The following is a 20454-nucleotide window of genomic DNA, read 5'->3' as shown; positions in this document are numbered from 1 at the left end:
ATCCACCTGTTACAAAATGAACAAGCCGACTCTAGGACAGAAGAATTTTATTTTCCATATTTGCACAGTTGGGGGTTTTTTTCTGCTAGGAACAAAGAAACACAGCTACAAATATAACATGAGAATTTCTAATCTCACTTTGCATATAAAAATAGCATTAGGTTTTGAAAAATCTCAGCATAAACTGTAAATACCTGAATGAATTCCAGGGTTTAATTACCAACATGTAGCTCTATGACAATTGTATATTAGAAACCATTGGCTAAAACAAAAGAAAAAAATGCTTTATCGGGAGAAATACTGACTGAAAACACATCTCAACAAGTGACCAACGAGGAGTTTTTTGCCATTTCTTTCCAAGTGGGCTTGAAAGTTAGCTACAGCTACTCAAATCTGTACCCCCAGCTGAGATGCTGCTTCCCCTTAGAAAAGCATGCAGGAATGGATATTCCCACTCAAAGCTCTGTGCTTCTTATAAGTCCCTCTACTGCCTCTCTTACAGAAGAGAACATAATTTATATACATTCCATCACTTGTACACAGTTCAGTCAATGAAAACACTGTTCTAGCTGATTCTTGCTGCCTGCCTTGAGCTTAGAAATCCTGAGCCATGGGGTCTGCCTGCTGCTTGAACTAATCCCTTGTTTGTTGGCACTGGGACTCCCGCTGGTAATGAAATGAAAATAGTATTCCAGGGCAGAAAGCCCAGGAACTAGCAGGACTTCTCTCAGGAGGAAGAACACAATGGCAAAATAGCATCCAGTGAATGGTATGTGTAAGCACATTGCTTGCTTGCTCTCACTGCAGACTGCTGATGTGGAGATGCACACTCTTCCCTCTCAGAGACAAGCTGAAAGGTGCAATGGCTGCAGAGCCCACCTGGCTCTTGTGAGTTGTGTGTGCTCATCTCTTACTGCCACAGTGTTCGTGGATGGCTGTGGGAAAGCAACCCAACACTCCTTCATGCTTCTGCTCCTCATATTTACAGTGGGAAAAATATTAACTGCTAAGAACTGATGGTGACAAATGAAGAGAAATCTGCCACTGCTGTGGCCTGATATGATTTTTGATGTAATGAACTCTTATTTGATTTGGAACTGTTTCTTATATCCTCTCTGTTTCTACAGTATTTTTTTAGTAAGTCAATACAACAAGATCCCATTTTAACAGAAAGAGTTGCTTAGAAAAGTGTCTTCAATTTCCAGTGCTGATCAAAATCCATTTTTGCAGCAGAGATGAACCTATGGCCTATAAAAAGAACACCAAGGTCTTTATTGATATTCTAAAGCATGTTTCACCAGTTAGTTCTAAACTGTTGCTTTTTTTCCTGTAAGATAATAAACTCTTCTTGAAGCTTTGTTGTCATCCCGTAACAACTAAATAAAATTGATTTCAGGCAATATAAATGAAAGGCAACATTAATTCAGATGCAACAAACCTGAACACTGTGTGAAATAAATGAAGAAAAGTAAGCAAGGTCTGCTCAGCTGAATAACATAAAAAGCTTCTTCTTTCAGAACCGTTTGATCTGAATTAAACCAAAAATTGCACCTTCCTTCTTTAGCCTTTGCAGAACTACCAGGTTTCTGCAGGATCATATAATCTTAAATCTATTCATTTAGATGCTGGGATATTTCTAGCAGAGAAGCAGTCTGTGAAATGCTGACAGCAGCAGGTCTATAGCAAGTTGATTGTCTTCTCAAAGACTTCTGGAAACTTCTTCCATAAAGATTTAGTCTTTGGTACACCACTTTGAATTAGGTTTTAAAATATTACACTGATAAACATGGGGTTTTTACATTTAATCTTGTTGTCTACCACATGGAAAGCTTAGTTCACTCTCATCCTACTTCACTGCACTTGAGATGTAATCTGTACTCACACCAGCCACACAGTGATATAAAACCTTAAAATAATGTAAATTTACTGTAGAATTAAAGGTGTATGGAGGACATCTGCATTGTAGCTTCTAAATCTGTGCTCTTGCTCCCCTGGGACATATTAAAAAATCATAAAATTTGAAGAAGGCACCAAATATACGCCACAAGACTGAACCATTAGAAAGAAAAAATTCACAAGTTTGTTAAAGTTGGCAGTTAGATAATATTGAAAAGATCCTGTAGGAGACTCCTGTTTAAAGTTCAGGATATAGGAAGATATGAAGCACCCGTTTCCAATCAGAAGTGGGTACAGCTAGTTAATATAATAAAGACCTGTCTGCACATTAGATGAGAACTTCTAAAGTGACAGAACTGGGTTGCAGCATTTGGTAAACAATTTTAGCAGGACTATAAAATAGTCTTAAAGGAGTTGATTATTCTCATCCCTGCTTGATGCCAAGGAAAGGTTGTGAGGACTTACCAAACAACCTAAGAAATTAGCATTCTTCCAGTAAAAACATTACAACCAGCAGGGCAGTCTGCTGTTGCAATCTCATTTTTAAATACTGAAAAAAAGCAGGACCATGAAAAAACTGGGTGTATTTTTGGTACCTCACATTGGTGTTTGTGGTGTATACAAGGAGTAAGAGGTAAATTTTACAGAAATTGATATTATGTTTTTGAATAGTCATCAGCTCATCACCAGCCCTTAAAATATGTTCTCTGCAAAGAATTCAGTTCAGTATTTGACCAGCCCTTACTCACCCTCTTCCAGCTCTTTCCACTCTATTCTGCAAACACATCCTTGCAGGATGCCAGGCTGAAGCCCCAGAGCCAGGAACAGGAACGACTGTTGCACTTATGCCAACTCTACCACTCTGTTTACGAATGTTCTTCAAGCAAAGCTACTGCTTTTATTTCAATACTTCTAAACAAGTGTGATTGCCCTAGCTAGAGTTTTATAGTTAGCAAACCAGGTTTGTGAACTATAAATTCCTACACAGAAGGTAAAAGCTTAAGAGAGTTAATCCAGCAAGACAGAGGATGCCAAAACTGCACTAAAGCTGGAGGAGAAGGCAGCATATAAAACATCTTGAAGGGATCCATGACAACAGTCATCACTGAGATGAGTTACCTGCAGTTCCAAAATCTATTCTATAACTGGGGTTTGCAGCGATTTCATGTTCAGTAACATTCCAGCAAGTTGCATATAAATCCTGTCAGTCTTAGACTGAGTTTTGTTTTAAACAATAAAATCTGTTTCCTGAATATCCTGCCAAAGACAGGACAGACAAATAGCAGAAAAAAAAAACAGTTCAGTGTATTTTACTGACAAAATTTTCAGACATCTGCTGTGTCAAAGAATCAGGACAGATGACCATACAGAAAATCAGTTTTGTACCTGTAATCCATTATTTTTTATGTTCATGGTTGTTTTATTTTTTCTGGCTTTTGTTCATTCAGAACAACATGCATTTATAATCAATGTGCTTTATCAGTCACATATTTGCTTTTTCATAAGAAAGTCTTAGCAGAAGAGTTCAACATGAGGAAGTTCTTCTATTTTCTTAAATTGTTTTTTAATTCAGTAACCAGTGATGAATCTTATAAAATCCCATTATAAGGCTGGCTGCTGGTACAGAAAACGAATTAATTTACTCTGATGAATTTGTCATGAGACAAATTACTAGGACCACTGACTCACTCTCATCTTTGCACATACATCTTTGGAGCAGAGGCACAGCATAACAAAGTTACCAGCCATCTTTGCAACAGTGTTTTTTAATCTGGTTTTGTCAGTAAATTAAATACTTTACAATGTTCTAGCATACCTGTCATTCAGCTGGTAATGCTGCTAGACCAGCATTCAAATATATAGGAGAATCAAGTCCACATGAGCAGATACAGGTGTTCTTCTGAAAGACCCCTCACTTCCTCCTGCAGCTGAGTAAATATGAATTTAGATGCACCAAATAGAGACTAAACACTGACTAATGAGAGAAGAGGGGTGGCTCTAATTTTAGGTAGTTTTATGTGCAGTTTTTAAATAAACATCAGTATATCAGTTTAAATGTTATTTTTATCCTGATTTCCAAAGGGAATGAGACTCCTTGATCCTGTTATTAAATGGTGGTTGCCTCTCCCTGACTGTCCTAATCCTTCACTTGCAACCTGGCTTACAACTTCTGGAGTTGTTTGCTCTTAGTCTGCAATTGACAATGGAGGAAGACATCTCCATTAGGTTAAAATATTGCTATTTTCCACAGAAACAGCAGCTGGAAAGAGCAGAAAGGCTTATGTTACTATTTCCACTATTAGAAATACTGCACTACAAACTTGGCATTCACCTGTTCTGTCTGACCTCTCAGGTGCCCTGTAAGCACTCACATAATGGCAGAATAATTAGTCCCCACATCAGCCACGATATGTGCTTACCCCTAGCTGGCTGAGGAGAAAGGAGAAGAGCTGAAAACATGAAAAGATGATGAAGCTATACATGGAGAACTAGAGGAGATGAAAGTATTGAAATGAAGGTGAATTTGAGATTAGCAGGAACAAAGCAGTGATGGAAAAGCCCTCACATAGGTGTACCTTGGGGCAACCTGACCTGATGGTTCTGATGCTCAAACCACAGAGTGATTTCACAGCCTGGCACCAGAGGGCTCAACAGCTATTGTGCACATACTGAGTTCTGGTACTGAAGGAACAGATCAAGGTTTGTTTTTCACCTGGGCTGGGAAAAAGCAACACTGATATAAATATGTCTTTTTCAGAACTGATCCAGAGAAAAAAGGGCTGCACTACTTTGCTGCAAGGGCTAAATTTAAGAAAATAAAGCTGTGTTTATGGGTAAGTTCTTTAGGTACCTAAATTAGCATTAGATATCACTGTACATATTTAGGTTGGCTTTAGAGACCATTATTTTACACTTTACACATCTAAAGAATTCTATCTAAAATTAGAGTGCTAAGGTTAATAAGCACAGGTTAATGCTAAATATATGCAAACACAAAGGCTTAGCAGATGGTTTACTATGTCACCCTTTTGCATCCATTCCAGATCAGGGTACTGGAAAAAAAATTGTAATATATTGTATCATCATTAAATATACTTAATATATCTACAGCATTTTCCTTCACTTTCATATTTCAAAGCTATTATAAAGTTTCGTTACTAGCAGCAGAAATCAGAATGGAGTCATCCCTGTTCTGCAGAAAATAACACAGAATTACATTCAGCTGGGCTCTGAAGTACCAGCAAAGACCAATGAAGCATGTTGTGCTTCTGAGCAGCACACAGACCATGTGCTGGCATTTACTTGGCAAGTGACATGACTGAGGTAACTGCATCACACCAAATGATTGTACATTAGAAAATTACAATAACAAAGACAGAATAATCTTGTCGTTGTGATACTGAACTTAGTATATTTTTGTCCAGCTCTTGGTTCTGCTACAACATTAAGCAAATTATTAATTTTTTTTTTCTCTTTAGTCACCTATGGATAAAACAATGGAATTTTCTATCTGTCTGTTCACGGCCCAGTGAGTTTGGGAAACAGACTTTCTCCTTTCATATTTCCACAACACTTAGCACAGTGGAACTTAGAATTGGGTGCAGTCTTGAATGTTTACCTTAATGTAAACAACCATTGTTCATAGCACATTTTAATCCACATTGTGTTTTAGGATGGATTTGGGGCATTCTGCAACCTTTTCCACATTGCAGGTCTACAGCAATGAGCTACTATGGGAAAAACATGTCAGCAAAGCAAGGAGAACAGACTTTAAAAATGCCTCCTACCTGCACAGGTGTCTCCAGAGTGTAGATATGTTCCCCACGCACATTGTAGAACTTGACAAGTGCGCTTTTCAGCAGGGAACCATTGCTGAGGTCAACCAGCTGGTTCTGCTTCTCCATGCCTGCTACTGCAAGCAGGTCTCCTTGTGTGCACCACTGCACCACCACATCTGAAATCACAAAGATGGTTTGCAATAACCACTGAGGAGAAACAGCAGGTACACCATTTCCAGATGCTACAAAGTGACTTGAACAGGTAAAAGATGCTCTCAAAAGTTACTTAAGTACTTAGAAACCTATATCCTTTCATTGAAATAGTAGAAAATCTATCAAAGGTATACTTCTGTGAATGACTCTTTATTTTGTGAATTGAAAAAAAACCTGTTAAACATTATTTTCTCTCTATGGTGAGTCTAGAATGTAATCAGTATTTGCTCCTAAACACCTAAGGAAAGACTTTACCAGAGATGTTGAAACTGATGTGGAAGATCCTACATACAGCTTTGGGAATAGGTGGAATCTAGTTAATATGCAGATAAATAATCTTACCAAGAGAGCAGCAAAGAGTGTTTGTCTGTAAAGGCCTTTAGCGCAAAAAAGCAGACTATCAGTCAGTTGACTGGATGTCAATGTAACTTTTAGCATAACTTGAACTAGAGTTACAACAGTATAATGTGAAACTAAAAGTACTTGGACTTTTATCCATAAATACCTACGGCTTACAGTGCAATACGTATCTATGGCATATCATATGTTTTCTTTTGCCAGCATCACACAAAGATGATGAGGGCTCTGGAGAATCTCACTTATGAGGAGAGACTGAGGGAGCTGGGCTTGTTTGGTCTAGAGCAGCCTGAGAGTGGATCTTATTGTTATCTCAAAGGTATGTGCCAAGAAGATGGTGCCAGACTCTCTTCAGTGGTGCCAAGTGCCAGGATGAGGAGCAATGGCCATAAACTGAAGCACAAGAAGTTACATCTCAACATGAGGAAGAATTTCTTTACACTGAGGGCAGCAGAGCACTGAAGAGGCTGCCCAGGGAGGTTGAGGAGTCTCCCTCTCTGGAGACATTCAAAACACACCAAGTCCCTGTGTAACCTGTTCTAGAGGACCCTGCCTTGGCAGGAGGGTTGGACTAGCTGATGCCCAGAAGTCCCTTCAAACCCTAATGATTCTGTGATTCTGACTTGTGAAAAATCTACTCAGCTGCTTAGCAGAGCTTTGCTGGAATCCCACAGAGACCACTCAGACTCTTATATACACAGATATGAATATCCAGATCAGTTACTTCTCTTACAGGCACCTCATGATGAGGGACGCCCACAGCTTAATTTGGGGATGCTTATTTCAAACCCTTATATCCTCTAGTTCTTTGTCACACTTCAAGAGTAACTCTAAAACAGTATTTTGCATTTCTGCTCGTGTTTCAAAGACAGATTTCCATGTTCAAGGAATACCAAGTTACTCTTTAAATCTTTTTACTCTTAAACCGGAGGTGAAAGGCAGCTATTTTGTGCTGAGACAAAGTGAAGGTAAAGACAAAACTTCTGTGCTCTGGGATGCTCAATCTGCCAAGAACCTTTTGAAGACACTTGTGGGCGAGAAGCTGTCTTCAAATGAAGAAGCAGGAGAGAAATGAGAGTTGGCAGGAAGGATCTCAAAATTGTTTCAAGTTGTCAACTTGTCATTTTCAGGGACTTTTATGTGCAATTTAAAATGGTTTTGTATTATTTCAACTTTCTGATATTTCTCATGGGAATTATGCTTCCGTATATATCAGACGGAAGCTGCATGCTCCTCAAGGTAATTCTTCTACAGCTAGGCATTGTATGCCTCTTGTTTTCTTTTAGTTTTCAGCCCTCTGAGTAACCTACAATGGGATTTAATTGATGTTTCTCAGAGAGGAAAAAGATAGGCATGTTAGAAATAAACAAGGCAAGCTGATCAGCTCCACTTTTGGTAACTGGATAACTATGGAACTACCATAATGAAACAACTGTCTCCCTTGGATATATGTCTTCAGATAAAGCTTTCAGTTGATCCCCATGACAAGAGGAAGAAGAGTGATTACTTTGTCCTGCCGTTTTCTCCCTCTCTCTCGAAGTTCTAGAATTAGACTGCTGCAAAGGCAGCAATAGGGAGGATGTGGGCTGCAGCATCCCCCCAAGGACAGTGTGGCTCTACTGATATGCTTGTACTGCCAACAATGACTATTGGACCTTTACACAGAATAACTGACAACAGGTTCTCAGCACCTGCACAGAGATTCAAAATCAAATGGGGGTTTCATCTAGGGTAATGGTCTACAAGTGAATCAGTGGATCAGTCACCCCTCAAAACTACTTTCCAGCCACCACAGACATGTATATCAGCAAACCTTGAACACAGGGCACTGTAAATGTGCAACAGCTCTGCAAGCAGTAGTTGTGGCTAACTAGTACAGTCAGTAGATGTAGCTCAGCAGTTCTGCAGGTAGCAGTGCACTGAAAATCACAGAGTTAAAAAGCACAAGATCAGGACCTCCTAGGTTTGACTAGGACTGACAAAACTACCAGGACTGTTCAAGCTGCATGAAAAGAGCTTTTATTTGGGTAATCAAATTATCAAGGTCTGTCAATTTAACAGAAATATTCCCAGCAAAATGACGGCTCTGCAAAATGAGTAGAATCTCTATATATTCTATATATATTAAAATATATTGTTACTGCTTGAAATAATTTCATAGTTGCCCACTTTAAAAATACATTGAGTAGCCTATAGCAGCCTATAAAGGCAAGAATATCTGCTGCAGAGACCACAGAGCAATACTTTGACATTTTAAACTCAAACACATGAACAAGGACTTGCAGACAATACTGAAGACCATACTTGGTGGTTTTGCACATTCTTGCTAGTGATAAAATCGAGTAAAATTTAGAGTCTCTTGAAAAAAATAATGAAGGTACAGGAAGTGTGAACAACTATATAAAACCAGACATAAAATACTTTCCACTGTATAGTGCCTAAAACAGCAGTGATATCCCAATCATCTTTCCCTGTCTCACACACATTCCCAATCCAGTAAGATGCTGCATGTTTTTGTTCTACTGATGAAAAAAAAAGGTAGTCCAGTTTATAACTAATAAAAATATTCCTACCCTATCTAGCACATTGATATTTTGCTACAGGGGGGTGACATACTTAAGGGATCTTTTTTGCACTAGTGAAAGTCAATTGGAAAAGAGAAAGAGGACAGACATCCTCAGCAAGATTGAGCCCTGCAACTCTAAACAGAGAAGATGATGGGGTCTGTTTCTCCTACTGTTCCCAGTTGAAAGCTAGACTAGATGACAAGACTGCTCAGTACCCTAATTACTCTAATATTGTAGAAATGCTGAGCAGACCCATCGGTGATTATCACAAGAGCTTCCTTAGGTTGGCTCCAGTTTTCCACACTTTTGGTACCCTTTCAGCTGATGTTTTCTGGATTGTAGGGGTGTCTCACAATGCTGCGTTTTGCCACTCACACATTTCTTGTGCTGGCAAACATGGAGAAAGGAATGGAAAAGAAACCTCTTACCTCCTAAGACTACTGTACAGAATGGGTCACCCAGAATTTGTGGGGCTGGTGTTAGGACAGTTTTCCCCAAAAGCATCCCACTATTTCAGAACAGCTAAGAGTTTGTTCCAACAGCCTAGTTCTCTTCTCATCTAATTTAAAACTAATTTACCTGTGGAGATGAAAAAGCTTTGGTGGAACCTATATTTAAGTACGTGCCTATGTGCTGTATTGAATTAAAATGTCTCTGCAGGCAAAGCACAGTAAATTGCACTGAGAGTGCTGGCAAAGTAAAGGACACTTTTAATAGGTAAGAACAGTAAAAACTTCAATGTGAGTTAAAGATTTTACATGGAATACTGACTGTACAAACATTCATGCACATCACTTAGCAAAATGTATAGTAATTAATCACTGGAATTTTTCCTCTTTCAGAATAACTTGCCTCTTGACAATTAATAATTCTAGCAAACTTTCAATAATTGTAAGAATCAAAGCAGCATTGCAATTTATATCAGGTTACCAAAAGCATGGAAGACCTTGTGAATTAGACATGCAAAGAAAGCCTTACGTAGCAGAGACGTTCACACAAAGAACCATAATCATATTAATGCATTCTGCTGGAAAACTGGAAAACAGATCAACTGCCCTACAAAACTGCCACAAAAACACGATCTCAAAAATATTGTGAAACATTTTTTCAAACACGAAAACTCCATCAACCAAGAGCTGCTCTTTCTCCAGCAGGTGTCACTGCTGGAAATGGCAATAACAGTACCGAGGGCTCCTGGGTTAAGGAGCAAGAGCCACAAAAACATAACTTATGCACACATCATCAAAATACAAGAAAAACAGGGCAAGGGAGAGGGAGAAATGGCTTCTTTTTTGTACCTTTCAACCCTGAGCGGATGATAGTAGGAGACAAGTCATCATAATTGTTCATTAAACTGATGTCTCCTGACGTGAAGCTGACAGTAAGTAGTGGCTTGGTGTTCTGCACTGGGACTGGATACGCAGCTGGGCCATCTGCAAAACAAGGCTCTGAGTGAGAAAAAGGTAAACAACCAAAAATAATCACATCCAGGCCAACCACACTGTACTTCAGCCTACCACCACCAGGAGTTGTTCCAAGCCTCTCTACCTGCTCATTTCTGCAACATTTGTGGGCACAAGCAAAGCAGGTTTAGCTAGTTAAGGTTATCTGTTTCTGTGAAACCTCACTGCTTTTACTTTGTCAACTTTTACTGCAGCAAATCCACAGTGATTTATGCATATACTATTATGTTACATAGTGGTGTTTTCCAGTCTTTCTCCATCTTCAACTCCCTAAAGTAACAAAAAAATCGAAAGTCAGTGCCTTAGAAGGCTTTCTCACAATCCTGGTTGAAACCAGCATGATGAACAATATGACATTTAAAAAAAGGTGATTTGCTCTATACGCTCTTTCCTTGGGCAGGTCCTGGGGACTGCTCCTGAAGTCACACGGAGACATTTTAAGAACTTTTAAGAGAACATACTGACCTTTCACAAATTACTGCATTCTAAATGTCTAGGAAGCAGCACATTCTGCATAACAGGATACAATGCACCCAAAAGTAGAAGTGAGCCCAAATGGAACACTTGGCTTTAAAAACCATTTCTGCAAAGTCTCTGGTCCTCTGAGCTTGTTTTTCAGTGATTCACTAAAATTCCTTTGTTCAAATACTTCATGACCAATTTTGCCAGCTGTAGCTTTTGCTGTTCAGCTCCTTCTGTTTACAGTTTCTATAGGGAGATGCCGCTGGTCCCTGATCAAGTGCCTCTCAAGGCCCAGACAACATCTTTCCAGTCAACAAAAAATGGCAGAACCAGTTAAGAGTAGTATTCCTGAATTTGTAAAAAAGCTGATGAGAAAGCATTTTGGAGAAGGATGTCTAGTAACTAGCACCTCTGTGTGTATATAATTTAATAAGAAAATCCCAACAAACTTCTAGTCCTTCCTACACATCTGTGTGAGTCAAAGGCTTGTCACCTTTGAGAGGTTTATGCTGCATCTGCTCTAAAGAAAACACATCATGTTTGGGTAACCATTAAAATAGGCTTGTAGGCTTGTAACAAGTCCACCCACCTCCTGACTGACTCAGAAAAAGCTAACACATTTGGATCATTTAAGTTCTCATCTGTGTACTCTGCAATTTCACCACCCTCCAACTGGAACCTCAGTATTTTTAAAAAAACACAACAAAAACCCAGGAAAATCCAATTTATTGTTGTTGTCTGTCTTGCTTTAGGAGCTTGTTAAGTTGAAGTTTGTTTCTTTCCTTCTAAGGTAAGAAATATTACCCAGAACTGAGGCATGAAAGCCAAAACAAAATTCAGTTTTCAAATATGCTAACATTTTACCAGGTGATCAGATTACCTTCTTCAGTATTTGTTAAATACATAAGTTTATTATACAGATACATATACTGGAAAAGGTAGATTTTTTGGTCTGAATTCAAATTAGTTAAAACTGCAAAAGTCCTCAATTCAGAGGTTCAGATCCAAGATGCAAATTCAAAATTATTTTTGAATAATTGTTATGTATCCAAAATTTTCACTGTAAAATCACTGTTACATAAACTTAGTTCTTAATTTAGTTCAGGCTTTATACACTGGAAAACAGGAACAGCTTACCTAGAGCTTATAAACGGATGAATCACACCAACAGGAAGAATTATCATGACTTGAATGAGAAGGGTGTATGGACACCTAGGCTTCCTAAGTCTTCGCTACTGATGATTACCAAAGACTTTAAAACCAAAATATTTCACCAAACAAGTTGTATTGAGACTTAAGGAGAGGGAAGGATTTATTCCTGACTCTGAAAACTGGCAACGTGCTCTGAAGCATGTGAATTAATAACTCCAGCCAGCTCCAGTCACCCTGCTTCCACCCCGTGGAATTGCAGGAAATATCTTCATTTCTGAGCCTTCTGCGGTATTTATGGAACTCTTTAGGTCGGGACTATGAAGGATGGGACTGTAACGATGAGCATTACAGAAATCCTATGAAACAGAGATAAAACTAAACATACAATACTTTACACCATGTCTAGTACTGCTGTCTTTTCAGATGAATCTATGTAATAGCGTATTAATTTCTGCGGCTGCACTCTGACTGCCTCCATACACATGAACCACTGCAATACCTCATATCTGCTTATCAATGAAACCTGACATGTCCACTGCTTTTTACTCACCCTCACCGAAAACTTAGGGAGCTTTGTGTGGTTCTCTCATTTGTGCAAAAGGAGGCAGAGCAGCACAGATGAGGTATGAGCTGCAGCCAGGCTGGTGGCAGAGCTGGGAATTAACCCACCCTCCCATATCAGCTCTCTGCTCCATGAGAGCTTAAAACCGTGGCCACCCTGCTGGTTTTGTAGAGCATGACAACACCCTGGAACTTGAGATGTCTTCATGGGCACGTGCAAAGCTGAGACAGAAGGATGGGCACATAACCCGACCTTGTGGGGGGGAATAGTCGTCGGAGTCCGTGTCGCTCTCGCTGCTGTCCTCCACCAGGAAGCTGGGGTAGTTCCAGGACATGTTGAGGATGCCATCTGACTCGTGAAGGAGCACGTGGGCCAGCATTCTGCCATGGCAGTCCATGACGATAACCTGCCCATCAGCAGTGCCAAACAGTACCTGAAAGGAACACAACAGTCCTCAGTCCCACCAAATGTCAGCCACGGAGTCCTCCTTCAAACGCATCTTGGAATTGACTAGCTACATTGGAAATTAATTGACAGCAAAGCAGTCATGGATGTGAAAAGGTGCCAGAATAGGACACTGCAATTAAAGATGAACATAAAGAATGAAGTTAAAGCAGCGGAGTCCACAGGTAAGTTTGTAAAATCTGTGAGCAAGTAATGTTTCATGGTGAATTCATTTCATTCACTTTAATATGACACATTACACTTTATTCAAACTTGATCACTACTGCAATTAAAGTGAGCTGGTAGAAAGGCTACCACAGATATTTTAGTATTCTTGGATAATACAGAAACTCCTAAACCTGGTGGCAGAAACCGAGGTGTGCATCAGTCATAACAATATCAAAAGACACAACTGACAAAAGTGAGGTCCTAGCAGAGATTTCAAATGGCTTATGAGAAATAGAAAGCTGAATAGAGAAGGACAGGTTATTCAGTTGATGAGCTAGAGAAGGTGAGAGAATGCCTTAAAAAAAAAATAGGCAAAAGCAGTATGATCAGTCAGCTAGAAGTAGATTCTCATAGGCTGCACATCCAGGAAGAGATGAGAAGACCACCCATCACTTCAAACACAGAATGGATAATCCAAGTTTTTTCTTGCCCTTAAACAACTCCATAGCCAATCATGCAGACCGAAGTCAGACTGACTGGAACCTGTAATTTCTTTTTTAATAAATTCCACTTGAGGATTTAAGAAAGTTAAGATCCTGTATATTTGATGAATTTTAGAAAAAAATTCAGGAAATAAGAACTAATAAATCCTAAAGCAATAAATGCATTAGCCAAGGCTGTTGCTGCCATCACATAATTCTGTACGAGGCAAATACACTTTAAAGCAAGTTTAAAAGCACCCATCAACTTGAAAACTAGCCAGCATTAAAAATGAAGCTAAAAGGAAGGTCAAATCTTACACTTGCTCTTGTCTACCACCTATCTCCAGTACTTGTAAATTTAAGGTTCTAACAATTATATGGCCAGATCAGAAATTCACCTAGCCTTGTATCTTATCTTCAAGAGTGGTCAAGTGTTTGGAGAAGAGTAAAAGAACAGAATGCACTGAGCAGGCATCTCCCCTGCACACTCCTGCAGCTTTCAACAAAAAAAACCCCAATTCCTCTTCTCTGATAATTGATAATTTCATTTCGTAACCTTTAGCTTTTTACACTGAAAGAAACAGGAATAATTGTTTCCTACTTACATTCTTAACATTGGTCACAATTTTACAGACCTCTATTATCTAATTCCCCAGTCATCTCTTTCCCAAGCTGAACATAGCCTACTTAGGATCTCCATGTATGGTGGTTGTTCAAAGCCTGCAATCACCCTCGGTGCCCTCTGCTGTCAGAGGTCTTCTTTTCTATCTTCCCACTGAGAGGCTGTGTCAGCATTCAATGTGTGTATTGTATCAGACTTAGACAATATTAGTCCCCTAGGAAGCAGTTGTCATGATTGCACTTTTGAAAGTTTCAGAAAGGAAGTGGGGCTTTTTAAGTCTTAGTAAAAAAACAAAACAAAACAAAAACAAAAAAACACCAAACTAGAGGGTTTTTTATGATCAACATAATGAAGGCTGTAAACTAGAATAGCAATTTAACAGAACTCCCATAAAGTCATTAAAATCTTAAGAAAAACAATGGAGTTGTTTCCCATTATGAAAAATATTGAAAAAAAAATTAGTATCTGGCTGCCTTAACTGTAATTATTACATATTACAAACATTTTTGTGCTAAATAGTTGCTGGGTTAAAACAGCAACTGAAGTTTGCTACAAGCCTCAGAATACCATTCTTGGATATAAAAGCAATAACTCAACCTTTGTTCATCGAACTATCCTCCCTTTGATCCCTTATTATATTCTTCTTCCACTTGTACCATCACATCTCCTTTCACACTGGTCATTATTTCCACTGTTTTCACATGAATGATCAGTGCCCAGCCACCTTCACTATTCACTTTCAAAACACAGCCACTCTCTGATCTCAACAAAACAAAGGCAAAATCCTACCAGTTGTCACTGCTAGTTTCTCACATCACTCTCTGTAATCTACAATAAATGAGTTTTGAACTAGTCTCCTAGAAGTTCTTAACTTTTAACAGAAGAGGTGAACCTCTACTGTTTCTGGAAACAGCAGTACAAGAGTCTGCCTCCTAAAACCCTGCAGAAACATTTTATAATTGGGTAGGAATAAAATCTTTGAACTCATCACTCAACAGTTCAGTCTCATCTCAATCTAAAGATAATTCTTTTGAGTAGCACTGCCCCCAAAAATTTAAAATTATGAAGTACTCAGCAATTTCCAATTCAGAACCGCTGCATGCCAACATCTTAATTCTTGCACGGGAACTTGGGAGAGCTCTTTAGCAACCTAGAAATATCAGAGGGCACTCTTCATTTCTTCAGCCAGGCTGTAGGTTTCAAGGAGCACCTTTAAGTTTCAGGGTTATTGTAGCAATACAACCTTTAAGATGAAAGCATTTATCAGCCTGATAGTCCTGCTGGCTGAACTCCTGCTGAAGCTGTAAAAATGTCTAATGGTGTTATCATCCATAACATTACTCAGGTTATAAATGCCACACTCAAGCTACTTATGTCAGATGAATAAAACTCTCTTGACCTTCAGACAAAAGGTTGAACCACAGGATATCCCTAAAGGATCTAACAGAGAAATTAAGAAGTTGCATTTTAGATACCTTTTTTTTTTTTTTTTATGTTTGCAGATCAGACAATGCTGAAGAAAGGGAACAAGTTATAGTGGTTTGTTAGCCCTTGAACACAAAAGCTAGTTGATAATAAGAGTAATTAAAAAAAAAACCAAGTACTTATACAAAACATCAAACATGACAAAGCCTACACTGCAGTGAAGCTGTAGCTGATTAAAAGTCACCCAAATGCAGGGCTCCTGTAGTGCCCAGATGTTGTGTGCTTAGAAGGGGAAACTGTGATCAACAGCACTGGGATAGAACACACAGTTTTCCAAGTGTACCAGGAGTTGAAAGGTGGGTTCAATTCTGAAACACAAGTGTCTTAGTTCTCCATGAAACCCAAGCTTGGGGTGATTCCTATCTGCTATAACAAATCTGAATACCTGAAAAACGCCCTTCTCTGGAATGTGCTGACCTCTTTAGTCCATGTGCTAACTTGAGATGAGTTTCACAACCTAGTTTCGGTAAATTAATAAGTTTTTCAACTAAAGATTTTTGAACTATCATCCATGAAACTTAGCATTCAAGACTGCAGCCCCCTTAAATGCCCAAGACATCAAAGACACTTCAACTAACAGTCTGAAATGCACTGATTTCTAAAAGACATATGGTAAGCAGAAGATGGGGTATTTTGCTCTGAAGTATTCCTCTTATGAAGAGATGAATATTACAACAGCCAAGAAGTTAAAAATTCAGCTCAAGAGGAACAGCTTGGATGAGTTGGGTGGATTTGCTACATACGGATGCATTGTGCTGAACTCCACAGTTCCTGTAAGATCTGCTGTGATGCTGCAATGCTCTGGACCTGACACAGGACCAGCAGAAAGTAGTTTGGCAGCACAGAGATCCATAAAGCTACAATGGAGTGATCAAAGACCCGGTACATTGAAGGTCCACAGCACAGGAAGCCCACTATTCTGTATTTTGTATTTTCTAACAGCAGTGCTTTTTTTGCACATAACACATTTTGTTGCTATTTAATTTGGTTTAATGTAAGTAAAGCGAACTCGTCAACAGTAAGAATGCTCACGCTTCACAATAATTGGAATACATACGAGGAATAGAAGGCAGACTTATTTCCAATCCCAGGTTTTGGTTGTACAAACTGAACAGTCAATACTGTTAAAGAAAGATATCAATAAAACAAGATGCTTCTCTTCATGACATTTAGTACTAACACTGAAGGTTTCTAATGTTGCTGGTTAAACAAAACTCCCAGGAAATCTAATCAATACATTCTCAGAACAAGGGCTGTCATTCTGTGTCAGGGAAATGACCGAACCTTTGACTGGAGACGAAGTTGAAGCATTAGAAGCTGGATTTGCTATAGCTGCTGGAAGAAATATAAAGCCACTGGAGGCTACTTTAGGATAGCACTTTTAAAGTGAGATATTCCAGCACTCTGGCACTGGAACGTTAAAAAAGGAACATGTGTCTGTTTTAGTCCTGCTGGCTCAAGATTTTTAACAGATTCTCTCTGACTTTTTACAAACATGCATCTGACAACTCACAAACGCAAAACAACTCATAGACTTCGTTAATTAAAACAGCATTGAAAATGAATCTAGCAAACTCCATCCTAGTACAACCTGATTCTTAAAACCCCAAATTCTCGCGTACAGACAGAACTCACCTTGTAGGACTATGCAAGGTGCATGAACAGATTGCATCTAAATTCCTGGACACACTGAAACATTCTGAAAATGAATGTAATCTGTCATGAAATCTTAAGTGCTCTAATCTTCTCTAAGATGTGGCTAAGCTGTCAGTAACTCCACTGAGCAATTTCTCAAGTTACTGATCTTCCTTCTCCCACAGGACAGGTAGCAGCTTTTGGTTTTTAACACTCTTCAGGGTTGTACCTCCAAAGTTTGAAGGGTTCCTCTTCCTACCCACTTGGCAAACCTTGCCCTTTCAGTATTTTGTTTTACTCTCTGCCTTTGTGTGTGTGTATGGCACACACTCCTGCTGAAATCTTGGTGCCATCGCACCAGGCTGTATCAATGCTGCCACTTAGCAACTTGCCCTGCACAGCTCTGCATTCACAGCTGCCTCGTTCTATGTTTTGCTTCACTGACCTTCACTTTCTCAAAATTTAGACTTGTCTTTATGCTTTCCTCTTCAGTCTCCTCCCCCATCTTCCCCCACAGGAAGAACTAGGCACCTCAGAAACTACACTTTGCAAAAATGCTAGTAAGGACAACTGCTTGCACTGTCAGAAGGTGCTGAGCAGTTCAAGGAAGCTGAGTTAGTTCTGTTTGCTCTGATTTAGCCACCTGGACAAACATTAGTATTTATGATAGGAGCAGCCTTCACAGTTGTCACCATACTGCTATCATACTAATAGAGATAAATCTAATTTGCAGATTCAAAATTAACTGAACTATAAAGTGATAAATATACAGAATGATGGATCAACCTTCTATTTATGCAGGTAGGCTTAGTAACAGAGGAAGTACAGGGAAAATTATTGCCTTTAATTATTTTCATTCATTAGCCTAACAAAAGAATGTCAGTCTTACCAAGGCTTAACTACAGAATTCTGCAGTCCATTTTGATGTAGAATTAGATTTTGCATGACTTGGGCTTTTATTCTTACTGTTTCTCCATCACAAAGCAGGAGACAGTGCAGCAAACTCCTCTTAGGATACATTAAAAAGTGAAAGTTTGTTTTTTTTCTCAGTGTAACATTTCTGGCTTTCCTTCTTTTTATCTCAAAATACAGAGAGAAATAAAGAAAAGCAGAGTGAAGGAGACAGCTAATCTCCCGCTGAATACTTTTTATTTCCATTAAAAATTCAGCCACTGTAAAACGATTTCTTGAACTGACACAAAAAGAGACATCACTAAAAATCACATACAAGCTCAGGGGGAAAGCACTACATTTTCATTTACTGCCTTTATGCCCAAAAATCTTAGAAGACTCTCTGTTTCCTTCGAACATGAGGAGTTAGTAGCCCCACACATGGCTGGTACAGCCCAGGATCGTTCAGCTAACTACATATATAAACATACAGATAGCAGTGAAATTCTCATTGGAGGCCATTGATACTTTCAAAAGCAGCACTGGCTTTGTTCACTCTTTCAAGCCTTGGTCGTTCTCTCTTTTACAAAGTCCATATGATCTAGATAACTATTACAAAGCCATTAAATGAGAAGACAAAGAAAATCCATCAGAGATCTTGGTGACAAATCCATTTAATAAATACTGTAATACTAAAAACAGGGGATTCAAACTGCACTGACTGTATTTCTCTCTAAAATAGTCTAATGTAGCTGAATGACTGTAGATGAGATACAGTCCTGCATGCCACATAAGGAGTCAAAAATACAAGTAGTCTTAAACCAGGATCTCAAGCTATTAACTACTCTGGACATGTCAGGATAGAAGCAATTGTCCAGGCAAGGATGTTATATGAAATGTTGCATGAAAGCATACTGGCAAATTACTGAAAGACTGATTATTATACATTCTTGTAATTATATATGGACTAATTCTGACTTCTGTATTCCAGGCACACACATTTCTATTTTCTAAATTCCTTCCTGACTCTCAAAACATTTTTCAAGAAAGCATCCTACAGCAATTAGATTTTTAAGTGAAGAGTTGCCCTCCTATATAGTGTTCACTGTATGATATGCCTCAGTTTACTTAAAATGTGAAAAAGTCACATTTGAAGCAGCATGCAAAATTAATAAAAGGCCAACAGCTGAACACCTTCTACAGAACATCTTCTGTGGCAATTATCTTGGACAGGACTCCAAACCTGAACCACTGAACTCCCATAGTAGAAGTACTCTGGTATATTCTTCGAGCAGTGTTGTTTTCTGATTCCCCACAAAACTGCCAGGAAAGTCTGTCTCTGAAAACACACATTCTTCACAAATATGCAATTATACACAGCAACTAAAACAACATCTGGTGGGAAAATGCAATTAGTTTTACCAACAACCACTCAATCAGGAAAAGAAGTCAACTGATACACTTGGCAGTCTCCTGCATTATTCCCAAATCAGGTTTTAGTTATTTCCTGAAAGATATGTTGACTGCTGAAGCTAAGATCTTATTCAGAGCTGTAGAAGTCTGAGAGTTTCTGCTGGGGTTTTGTGGTTTGTTTTCCTTCCTAATTGAAAATAGTATTACTTAGAAACAAGGACAGCACTCTCAAACAGTGAAAATGCAATACAAAGCAGTTTAGAAGCAATGTTCTTGCTGTTTTGATTTTCGTAACATAGGATCAAGAAGCCCCTGGGTTAAGCTATACACTTATGGAAGTTAGCCCCTCAACTTCTGCCCTCTCCTTCTAGGTCTTGGGTGCTGGCAGAGAGCAGTAACTCAGCGTGGTGAGGAAATATGTGGAATGGGTGAGGTCAAGTGTAACTGAGTCAACAGAGAGTCAGGCTGAGTAATAAACTGTTACTGAATGAGGCACTGAAGAAGAATGACTATTCTCCTAAAAAGAAGGAAAGCAAGGAAGGATTAATTCCTTTTCGGTTTGCCAACAATCCCTCAACATCTGAACACTGACAAGAAACTGGCTCCTGGACAAAGAACAGAGAGCTCAAGTTGAACTCCTGCAGGATGAAACATTGATGGGAAAGGTTTTGGAGAATAAAGAGATATTGTTCCTTTGGTATACTATCTCTTTTTGTCAAATCAATGGAAAGACTATGTGATATCACTTTCCAAAAATATCATCCTTCCTCTGCCATTTACTATGAAACTTGGCCTTACTTTCCCAGACAAAACCTAGTGCAGAAATCCACAAATATCCTCCTCAAGATTCAATCACTCTAATC

General features: G+C 38.9%; 1 protein-coding gene across 4 annotated transcripts in view; it reads right to left on the bottom strand.

The window, feature by feature from the left end:
* TULP4 (TUB like protein 4) overlaps window positions 1-20454 on the bottom strand; it is a 149274-nt gene that overhangs the window by 19096 nt on the left and 109724 nt on the right. For all 4 annotated transcript variants that reach the window (XM_066315540.1, XM_066315539.1, XM_066315542.1 and 1 more), the window contains exons 5-7: window positions 12704-12884; window positions 10111-10245; window positions 5685-5851 (exon numbers count right to left, since the gene is read on the bottom strand). In XM_066315540.1, the coding sequence (XP_066171637.1) occupies window positions 5685-5851; window positions 10111-10245; window positions 12704-12884 (483 nt within the window). The remainder of the gene's footprint in view (window positions 1-5684; window positions 5852-10110; window positions 10246-12703; window positions 12885-20454) is intronic.

Source organism: Sylvia atricapilla, chromosome 3, assembly GCF_009819655.1.
Source record: "Sylvia atricapilla isolate bSylAtr1 chromosome 3, bSylAtr1.pri, whole genome shotgun sequence".
Classification (NCBI taxonomy): domain Eukaryota; kingdom Metazoa; phylum Chordata; class Aves; order Passeriformes; family Sylviidae; genus Sylvia; species Sylvia atricapilla.
Note: the sequence above shows the minus strand (reverse complement) of the source record. Positions and strands in the feature narration are given on the sequence as shown.